This window comes from Pundamilia nyererei, unplaced genomic scaffold (genome assembly GCF_000239375.1).
Source record: "Pundamilia nyererei isolate P.nyererei 1_Seehausen unplaced genomic scaffold, PunNye1.0 scaffold00315, whole genome shotgun sequence".
NCBI classification, from domain to species: Eukaryota; Metazoa; Chordata; class Actinopteri; order Cichliformes; family Cichlidae; genus Pundamilia; species Pundamilia nyererei.
The window spans coordinates 6,370-17,831 of NW_005187716.1; the positions used below are offsets into that span (position 1 = coordinate 6,370).

General features: G+C 40.1%; 1 protein-coding gene across 3 annotated transcripts; it reads left to right on the forward strand.

The window, feature by feature from the left end:
• The first annotated feature begins 469 nt into the window (after positions 1 to 469).
• On the forward strand, positions 470 to 6,208 carry LOC102199991 (cornifelin homolog B-like). Of its 3 annotated transcripts, XM_013915511.1 has the most exons (6): positions 470 to 627; positions 748 to 801; positions 3,108 to 3,129; positions 3,424 to 3,537; positions 5,272 to 5,417; positions 5,658 to 6,208. In XM_013915511.1, the coding sequence occupies exons 4-6, from the start codon at positions 3,426 to 3,428 to the stop codon at positions 5,820 to 5,822; spliced, it is 423 nt and encodes a 140-aa protein (XP_013770965.1). In that variant the 5' UTR covers positions 470 to 627; positions 748 to 801; positions 3,108 to 3,129; positions 3,424 to 3,425; the 3' UTR covers positions 5,823 to 6,208. The 3 variants fall into 3 exon arrangements, with proteins under 3 accessions (XP_013770965.1, XP_013770964.1, XP_013770963.1); XM_013915510.1 differs by having other exon boundaries at positions 470 to 801; XM_013915509.1 differs by lacking the exons at positions 470 to 627; positions 748 to 801; positions 3,108 to 3,129 and adding an exon at positions 3,137 to 3,307.
• Positions 6,209 to 11,462: the final 5,254 nt, after the last annotated feature.

The following is an 11,462-nucleotide window of genomic DNA, read 5'->3' on the forward strand; positions in this document are numbered from 1 at the left end:
ATGTGGGCCATGTGTAAGCACATTGTGTGGACCAGATCCAGGCCATACCAATTTGGCTATGTGGGATGTAACAGCATTTTTGTGACCTACAACACTATTTCCACATGGATAAGTAAATATTTATCTATGTACATGTGCATTATTATCCAGTTAATCTCCTCTAGCAGCTCATTTAGTCATGGCTTCCAAGCATTCTTTTGTCTGTATGTCAGTAAATGTAGTGAAAGACTGACATAATGGGGCCAAATGTTTATGAATGTAACCAGTTTAGTTTGTTTGAGTGTGTGTGTTTGGAATGATCGCAGAAGTATTAACAGACTGACACAAGGGGGTTTAAGATTTCACTCCTACCTCTATGTTCGCAAAATAAAAAAGTAGCCCAGCTACATCATGGCAGAATAGTAATATATTAAAAAACAGCATTTTCTATAGACTTTGTCTTCTTGACCATTTGTCTGTGAGGGTCTGGGCAGGCTGGGGCTGGTTCTGTTTGTAGTTTATGCTTGGTATGCTGTGGGCGGAGCTGCAGGGGCTGAGGTTTGTTCCACTCAGCTGTGTTTGAGCTCCGTCATTGGGGCGGCGTATTAAGAAGAAGCCAGAGTGGGAGTTGTTATTGCAGCATTTGTGGTAACATTTAAACATTTAAGGCTCTCTGATGTTTGGCCCTGCTGCTGTACTTCAAGTTGTAACCTTGTTTACTGTGATCTTTCACTCATCCGGATCACGCCACCATATTTGGATTCTCAGAGAAACTTGACCCTGCAAATATTAAGCTTCCTGGATTAAACTACAGTGTGACAAGTAAGCAGTATTCATTTGTTCCCATTTATTAATTTAGTTACAGCCAGATTTAGAGTTATTTATCTCTAACTTCTCTTTTCTCCCTCTTTCTTTTTTTTAAACCTGTCGTGTCAGGCACTTTTAGTAAACACATGGTCTGAATGCTTTGTTGAGCCAAACACATTTGCTTTGCCAAGAGGAGCGCTGTAGACTCTGTATAGGCTCCCATTGGTACTCATTTCAGTTTATTTTATTATTCACATTATTATCAGACTGGTTATTATGCCAGGGCTGACAGGGGGTAAGGGCCAGGTTGGCAAAAGACAGAAGAAGAGATAATAATAAAGACAAGAAGGAGGAGGGATAGAAAAAGAAACGAAACAGAAAGAGAGAGAGAAAGAGGGGAGGGAATGGATGCCCATAGTCAAAAGGCAAGAGCCCCAGACAACCAGACGCAATGGGCGGACCACCCTGGCAGAGGACGGTGGCCATGGCACGAGCCGAGGAAAAGTCAGATGGGGTGGCTGTGCGCTAAAGAGGTTCAAAACATCCCAACTGCATCCCCTGAGGGCACAGGCCAGAAATCATGCCACAACACCTTGTCAGGTTCCCTGGAGCTACACGTCCAGTATGGGTTGTTGTAACAACGAGTGGGGAGCAGCAGGGAGGGGAACCCACCCTCCATAACAATGTCCCACAGGGAGAACCCCAGATCCAGGCATAGCAACACACACACACACACACATCTGTGTAGTTTCTCCGCCTGTCAGGGTTCTTGGGTCGTTGACCCAGCGTTTTCAGTTCATGTTCACTGTTTATTTTCCACATGTTCCATTTCCTGTTTCATTATGTTCAGCTGTGTACTCACCGGTCTCTCATTATCATCCTCATCAGTCCCTGTATTAAAACCCTCAGTTTCTCTCTGTTCTGGGTCGTGTCATTGTTGGTGTGATGTTGTCGTTTCCGTGTGTCCTTTCAGTTCAGCCAGTCAGCGTTCATTCACGTTCTGTTGATCCATTTTGTATAATAAACACCATTCTCATCTTCAATCAAGCCACGAGTCCTTGACCTCTCTTCCTCTCATCCACACACAAACCCCTGACACCGTCATCCAGGTCATGGTAATCTAACGAGGTTGGAATGAAAGCGACTGGACTTCTTTACGTTTCTTAAAGATTTAACATCTTATCCATAAAACTTCTTCAGTTCTATGATCAAATAGTGGTGAGTCCCAGGTATTTAAATCCTAGCAGGAGTGTCCCTTAAGAGGGTCGATCACGTGCCTCATCACATGTGCCAAGGTGTGACAAAAGGCGTTGACTGAGTCTCGTCTCTTCCATGTTGTGCCATGCGTTTACGAAGTGGCTCTTTGGTTTCTCCAATGTAGAAGTCTGAGCTCTCCTCGCTGCATTGCAGAGCAAATACCACGTTGTTTAGTTGGTGTTTGGGAGTTTTGTCCTTGGGATGAACCAGTTTTTGTCTGAGTGTGTTTCTGGGTTTGAAGTTTGCTGGGATGCTGTGCTTGGAGAAGATTCTCTGATAAGCTTGCTACAGAAGGAATCACAGTGTTGCTGACATGCCATGTTTGTATGAAAACTAGAGCACTATTAACACTGAGACTGCTGCTCAGCAGTGCTCATCCACACCTCCCTCTTTAAGATGAGCACACGAAATCTGCACTCATCACCTCATTTAAGTTGCTATTTTCACTGTAAATAAAATCCTTTCACTGTTGTATGAGTCTGCTCTTTGGGTCCTGCTTTTGGCTCATCCTCATATTGTCTCTATTGTTCAAATCCTTATTTTATGTTTAGGTAATTAATAGTTCATTGGTTGTGGGGGGGGCTAGAGCCTATTCCAGCTACTACAGGGCAGGCTACACCCACCAGTCTAATAAAAATACTAACTTTATTGATATTTACATAAAACAAAGAAATTAAAAACTAATTTATAAATGAATTTATTAAGGCACACTTTATTGCACACTTAATTATTACATTTACATTTTGATGTCTGCGACTCCCCTGGTCCTCCTGTGTGTGTGTGTGTGTGTGTGTGTGTGTGTGTGTGTGTGTGTGTGTGTGTGTGTGTGTGTGTGCAGGATCTCTGTTACAATGTTACTGTTTTGGTTGTGCTGCATGAAAGACGTCGAGTGTGTATTAGGGAAGGTTAGTTACCGGAGCTGGAGAGTGAGTTATTCAGGCGAACTCTCAACAGCGTGTGTGTGCACGGAGCCCTTAACAGACTTGACCTCCACTTTCACTTCCTCTTTCTGATTTGTGGAAAGATGCTGAGTTTCCCAAACGTCTCATTCTGTTTTTTCTCAGAGAAAGAGAGAAGAAGAAGAAGGTAAGACATTCTTTCTTAAACTGATGAAGTGAATCATTGTGAACTCGTGAATGTAATATTTGATGTAATTTTTCTCAGGAAGACATAGTTGCAATACATCAATGTAAATATGATGTAATTTGCATGGTGAACTCTTTCCTCTGTACTGTACACAAATCAGTGTTACAGCTGGTCCAAGGTATTTATAGTGATTTCCTTTGTCATATTTTCATATTCTAGCACTAAATGTCTTCATACACAAGAGCTATAACCACTAAAACATTTCAGTCTTCATTTCTGTCTTGTTTCCTACAGTCATGGCTACCATCCACCAGCAGACCACCGAGGTGGTGACAGTCACCAGGGCTTTTCAAAACTCTAGCCAATGGAGCACCGACCTCTGTGACTGCTGCTCTGATATGGACACCTGTAAGTGAACCCAGCAAACTCTGCAAACAGCAGGGATTTCAGCATGAGTGATTTCCTCAGCTTTGTTTCAGACTTTGTTTGCAGTAAGGTAGCAGAGAGTCTGATGTCAGTAAAAAATCAAGAAGATAAAATATCTGAGACTGTCTCATAACAATAACCATTTAGTAGCATTATGGAGTCAGAGTTCTCTAAGCGAACTGGGAAACTAGTCTCTGAACACTTTAATGTTTAGTTTAACCTTCTGAAATTTAATGAACGCCATAACATGACTGACCTAATGTAATGACATTATCAACAGTGTGGAGGCATAAATGCTGTGGTGAAGGTGTTTCTGCAGGTAGAAGCAAATATCTTTTCATTGGTTGAGTAAGAAAGGCTGCGAGGGTGAGGAGCCAAACACTGGACCTACAGGCAGGTTATTAAAAGGACTATTTTAATTGTAGCTGACTGGAAACTGGAACAAACTCATGCCATCCACCAAAAAAAGTAAAAAAAAATGGTGGCTGAAAACTTCAAATGAACCACTCAATGAGGTGACCAAACAGAACACATGCAGATCATGTGATGTGAAGAGGAAGCACGTGCACAGGGAACACACAAATTGAAAGCAAGAATGAGAAGTGTTTAAATACCCAGAGAACTAATTGAAACCTCACATGAAGGCAACCTTCTCAGGGTTTGGCATTTCCTCTCTTTCTTCCTGTCTTTTGGTTTCTACCAAAGCTGCCAAAAAACATGACAAGGGTGAACTAAAGCAGCAAAGTTGTCATGATCCTGGGTCGGTGACCCGGTGTTTTGTGTTTTGAACTATTTAAAGTCTTTGCTTCATTATTGCCATGACAAAAGTACGTGTTTTAGTAAACACTGCTATTTGAAACATTAAATATAATTTCATACAATTTCATAATTTATTTAGAGCAGCTCACCTGTAATGAAAGTGGTAGTTTTGTTGTGCATGTATGCCTGACATCATTGGCCTGCTCCCAGATCTGGACCAGGGCATCTCTGAGCTCCTGGATAGTCTGAGGTGCAACCTGGCACTGTCAGATGGACCGAAACATAATGTCCCAAAGGTACTTCACAGGATTAGGTCAGGTATGAACTTCAACATCCTGCATACTTTCAGTACGAGGCCAAGCATTGTCGTGGACCAAATGCACCAGCGTAAGGTCTAACAGTGAGTCCATGGTTTCATCCTAATGACAGTCAGGGTGTCGGGTCTGTGTGTCCCTCCATGGATATCCCTCCCCAGGCCATCACTGACCCACCAGCAAACCACTCATGCTGAAAGATGTTACACCAGCATAACGTTCTCCATGGCTTCACCAGATCCTTTCACATCTGTCACATAAGCTCACAGTGAACCTGCCCTCAGGGCACCCTCATGAAGTCTGTTTCTGATTGTTCAGTCAGAGACTTTTACACTAGCTGGTGGTCATTTATAGCTTTGGCAATGCTCATCCTGTTCCTCCTTGCATAAAGGAACAGATACGTGTCCTTCTGATGGATAAGCGGCCTTCTGTGGGGGTTGTCTCATTGTTGTTTCTCTTGTGCAGCTATTCTTAATTTCATTAACATCAAAGTACCTGAAACTGATAACCAACCGCCTCTGCTGCTTAACTGACCACATCAATATCCAGGCGATTTAACTGAGTGGATGTGATAATCTGACTGAAAAGTGCTCCTTACATTTTTTGTTGTGTAGTTTAAATCTGTATATTTTTTTATCTGAAGGTTGCTGCGGCTTTTGGTGCTTCCCCTGCATGCAGTGCATGACAGTTAGTAAACATGGATGGTGCTGCTGCGCACCACTCCTGGATATTTGCGGCGTGGTGTCCTGCTTACTCCGCCAGTCCATCAGAGAGCAACACAACATCGAAGTAAGGCTGGGTTAGAGATGGAGGGGCTATGTTACAGACACGATTTAAAAGATGGAAGTGGTCACTAGAGGAAGTGAAGTTTTGAGTCTTCCACATTGGCTTCACTTTTAAACCTTGGCAGTTGTTGCTTGATTTTCTTTCTAGTCACGTTGGTTTGGGTCCAGAATAATGAAAAATCTGTGTGTCTTAATTGACTGGATGCCAGCGCTGTTGCTTATTTTGTTCTTCTCCACCCTGCAGGGTTCTGGCTGTGAGGACTGGTGCACAGTACTTTTCTGTTACCCCTGTGCCTGGTGCCAGATGCATCGTGAGCAGAAGATCAGGGAGAACCAGCCCGCCAGCGCAACTGTGATCACCACACAGGTCATTCGTGGATATGGTACAACCAGTTTGGCTGTTGGCTAAGGGCTTATGTCACCGCTGAAGCCATATTTTTTTTACTTTTGCTGACTTATTAATGTGCTGAATGGTATATGAGGAAAGGTTTGTGTCTGGCCATAAAAATACTTTTTTACACAATATTGTGGCTGTTATTGTAATAGTTTTCTTCTACAGAGCTGAGTTTAACCAGTGTTCAAATAAAAACTATTCAAATTCACTATTGTGATATGACAGTGATAAGGACATCGTAAGTAAGACCTTCCATACTTCTCTTTATATACTCATAGTAAATGTACTGTACAGTGGGTGATGGTCATTACCCATTGCTTGTTTTGATGCACTTCCCAATCACACAACACTTTAGAGCAGCGGTCTCCAACCTTTTTTGCGCCACGGACCGGTTTATGCCCGACAATATTTTCACGGACCGGCCTTTAAGGTGTCGGGGATAAATACAACAAAATAAAACTAGTACCGGTACTGAAAAAAGAAGATTTATTCATAACACACGTGAAAAGACCCAGGAAGACCGAGTAAACGATAAAAACGATAACAAAATAACGCTGAAAACCCTGAAAACCATACATTTCACACCTGAGCCTCAACTCTCGCGGCCCGGTACCAAACGACTCACGGACCGGTACCGGTCCGAGGCCCGGAGGTTGGGGACCGCTGTTTTAGAGTATTGGATGAAACTGCTTTGTGCTTATTCTTTGACAGCTTTTACATCTATCTTTGTGTTCCTGCCATCATCAGTATAAACAAGGTGACTTCCATCCACAAACTCATGATTGTAGTTAGTTTCAGCACTTCACTGTAACGTGATTCCTTCTACTTTCTTTTTCTCATGATTGGTCCTGAATATAAAGTAATGAGGGCTGGGTCAAGACATCTGCACAGTACTGTATCTGTTTTATTTGAAAGTTGAAATTAATAAACTGATTAAATGATTCAAAGTGCTTGAAGTGCTTTTACCTCCGGTTTCTTTAAACCAGCTTTCTGAGTGGCTGTCAATCGCAAACAGAACGTGAAGCTTTAAATATTTTCTACATTTGGCAAAATAATTATTAAATAAAACTGAAATGTATTAAGTGATAGAATTAAACAGTTTGTTAGGGCTATCATTTAGTGTCTGACAGGACTTTAACTGTTAACGGTGAGAAGATTTGGTCACATGTAAATGCCTTCAGGTTACAGCTAAATCAGTCACGATTCAGTGATTATATCATGAATGGAGCTTTTCTCTATGACAAATCTACCTTTACATCATTTGTTTGTATGTCAGCTATATCACATAAAAAGTACAAAGTCAAATTACTGAGAAAGTGGAACATAAGAAATGTTTTACTTCTTTTAGAAATGTGAAACTATAGGATCTGGCAGAGAATGAACCGTCCACGCTTCTCTCTAGTACTGTCATATGCAAAACTAGTGTGGCACCAGGGGTGGTAAGAGATTATTTTAGGGTGGTCCATGCCACCCGTGCAGATCCGCCCCTGTCTGCATTACACATGTTGGTTAGCAAGAGGAAATTCCTCTTTTATGAAACTAAATCACGGAAGGCTAATGGCCGATCTTAGAGAAGTAAAAGCAGACCAGCGTGCGCCTGACTCTGGTCTCCCCTCGGTTTACCATTAAAGACCAGAGGTTTACCGAAAATGTGCATGCGCAAACCTCCAGAAACTAGTTACTGGCCACTCAGCTTGCTGTTAACAGGACACAGACGCCTTTAAACACAAGGTGGCAGTATTGTACAGCATTAACGCAAACAGGTGAGGAGCCTCATGACAGTGCGGTCTTTAAAGGAACTTTGCCTACTATAAGAAACCATTAAAATGCATATAAGCTTCTCACCAAAATGCACATGTAATTGTATTTAATAAGGTCTGTACTGTAAACTGTATGTATGTTTCAATGAGGTCATTTCGCTGAAAGTTCTCAGTGAAGAAACATCACTTTGTCACCCTTATGAGTACTTTTAAATGTGTGACGCCAACTAGTAATCTCCTTCAAACCAACACCTTAATAAAATTAATGCGTGCATTAGAATTCACATACAGTCTATTCCACAGTGATTTATAGGTACCTGATATGTTAATAGCAAAACTCAAGTGTTTGAGTCTCATTATCGCCATCAGAACAAAAAAAGAGAAAAACAGCGGTGCGACCAGGATGCAGGTCTAGTTGGTGTTTCAAAATGCAAACAGACAGAGTGTCTCGCTGCAGTAGACAGTGGCTTTGGTTGTGCTCTTGTTGCATTTGGGTTTAAAATTGTAGTAGAGCCACAGATTACCTGTAAAAAAAATTTAAGATGCTACTTTAAGGCATTCATTTTCCAAATGTAATAAATAAATGTATATATACACAGTCTATATGTTGTTGGTTATTCTGGCAGTGCAGTCTGTAAATAATATTTTTAAAGCAGGTATCTACTGTTAATATGTTTTTCTTTCTTCTTCTTCTTCTTCTTTTCTTTTCTTTTTTTTTTTTTTTAGCAAGGAACCAACAACAGCAGAACACAATCGGGATTGAGCAACAGACAATGTTGCACCATTTGGCGCTGTGCACACGCTCAGTGCCATGAATGCAGACATGATTCAGTAACTGAGGATGCACATGGGAGTAAAGGGCTCTTTTTGACATACATCAGTTTTGGAAGCTATCGGGAACAAGAACAAAAGAAAATAGTGTCACTGAATCGGCTTAAAGAAACAAGCATGCTAAAAATTCAATTTAAAAAACCCTGAAGACTTTATGCATGTGTCAAAATAGTAAGCAAATGAAAGTGTATTATGTGAAAGTTTTAAATAGATTGTAACAAACTGACCTGTTTGTGGGTCTGACCGGACACATTTGAAGATACAGAAAAGGACTGTCGCAAGAACATGAGCACAGAGATTGTGGCCGTGTGGTCATGATATTGTTTCAACTTCCTGTTACAGTGTTTCACGTTACTACTTGTTCTCTTTTTGCCTTACCTTCCCATTACAGTTATATCATTTGATCATTAGTAAGTACAGCCACTTACTCTTTTAAATAATTCTTTATTTGAAAAATTGCAAATATATTTTCCTTGCTTCAGTTTTTTAAGAAAGTGTAAGCTGTTTTCTTCTAGTATTAGTTTAAGGTTTTAAACGTAGTTTAGGTTTCAGGTTCCTAAAGAACTGTTTGCGTCACAGATCAGTGCAAAAACGTGGCCAACCACCAACAATGTCTCTGTCAAGGAAAAACAGTAGGTCATGGTTCTTCTTTTCTCATAGTTTTACTATCAGCAGAAGACGTTGCAGACACAACAGCTTCTGTAAATACAAACACACTTTTGACAGGCTTTTGTTTTAAGATAACAACACTTCATCTCAATTGCCCTAACCCACTCGGACCTCTACCTCAAGAATTTAATGCCACGTGTTTCTCAGCAGCGCAAAGTTTGCTTTTATAAAATGCATCTCCTGCTTTTATTGTGAAAATTGTCATTTCATATTATTCAGGAAGCAGGCTGGAAAAGACGGCATCAGCCAATAAAAGGACAGGAAATATTGATATAATGTTTCATTCGTTTTTATTTAAAGACAATAAATTAACATGTAGATACATTTTTAGTCTGTGCAAAAGACTTGAGCCACCCCTCATGTTTAAAATAATTTTCCCGAGGAGCCAGACTTTTAATTGTAATTTTTAAGGTGGTCTTGAGAAATAGTTCTCCAGGTTTTCTGAAGGTCTTTCATTGGCTGCTTTTTCACTCATTTTCAGTGCAGTCCCTGTATCTGTCAGATAGGTATCTGACAGAAAACCATGCTCGACGATGGTGATCATGATAATATGACAACAACAGTGACCTATAAATCATCCAACCAACATCCAAAGAAGAGCTTGGAAATCAAGAAGCCTGGAGAACTATTCCTGAAGACTACTTGAAGAAATACTAAGAAAGATTGACTGAGAGATTGCAGACTGATGAATGCTGACGAATAAAGATGATCACACCAAATATTGACTTTATACAGATTCTGTTTTTACCTTATATGCTGTATTTCTATGTATGTTTGCATGTCTTAATAAACATATTAATGCAAACAAAAAGGGGTGGCTCAAGACTCCTGCACAGCACGATATGTTAATGATAAAGAACACGGGGAAAAACTGTTTCATGACTTATTTGCAAACACAATGCTGCTCTTTCTGCACCAGGACAGTAAGTGGTTTGTGTCCAGCCACAGACACATCTTCCCGTCTCATAGAGTTGTGCTCAAATCTAAAACTTGCTTTATCCAAGGATATTTTTACATATTAAAAGAGTGTTGTGGAATGCACATGGTATATACCCTGACACACAGGAAAACTGTCTTTAAATGCACCATCTGCCATAATTGTTGTCTTGTTTTAATTATCTCTATTTAATTACAGCACAAGTCTTTGAGTGTCATTGTCACCATCGGGCTGTCGTTGTCTACAACAGCAAAAAGCTAAAAAGAGCAGTGCTAACAGGATGTAGGTCACAACGGTGAAACAAAACGCGAACAGGTAGAGCGTCGTGTTGCAGTAGACATCAGGCTGTGTCATATTCTTGTTGTAGTTGGGTTCATAAATAGAGTAGATGACTATATTACCTGGAAGAATATAAAAAATGATCTCAAATTAGAATGAGAGTGATGGACCTGCACGGCTTCTACATAAATGCAGAACTGGCTTCAAGATTTTTTCAAAATGCTGCTGTAATTAGTTTATTTTAAAAATGTAAAAAAAAAAATAAAAATCCAAGGAACAATAAGAAAAATGTATTTCTGTTAAATTCAATTCAGTTTTATTAGCAAAAAATTACAACAGCACAACATTGTATATTCTCCTTATATATTCAAAAGGAGCTAGTACTGCGTGACGTTTATGATCAGTTTAATTTACAAATAAATCGACTGATTTACTGATAAGACCTGTTCCCTTTGTTATTTCATGACAAATGAAGCAGACATAAAATTGTTATATTGTTTACGTTTCGTTATAGCTGTTCACTGTAATTTTAAATATGAGGGCAGATAAATCTTAGTGCAAGTGAGGGAGGTCATCGTTAGGTAGAATAATCAAAAATGCCAAAATGCCTAAAACTAAAGTGCACGATGACAGAAACTTCTAACCAAGTCAAGAAATTTTACATATGTGACCTTGTTATTTAAAAGGTCATGTTTTTGTCTCCCTGTACTCACAAGGAAAATATCCAGGTCTTGTAGTGAAATTCTCAATTTTTTCAAACTAATCATCTTATTATTTACTTTTCCTGCTCTGTTTACTTTGGTGTTAGAAAAATTTGAAGTTTACCCGCAAGTAACCAGCCACACAGGAAGATGATGGTCATGGACCAAAGGAAAGTGTTGCACCAGTTGTGCCATAAGCTCAGTGCCAGGAAGACCGGTATGATCCCATACAGGGACATGTAGAATGGGATAAAAGTCTGTCTGGGACAGTTATAGAGTCCTGAACCTATGGGGCACAAAAATAAATAAAACTAAAACACAACGTCTGAAATATTATTTAATTTTTCCATTATTTTTGTGACATGATGCATGGTCAGTCATCCAGGTAAAAAAAATCCCAAAAGGTTGATTCTGTTTATCTGGACGTAGCGTTTTCAGTGGGAGAAACGTTTCCTCACTCATCCAAGTGACTTCTTCA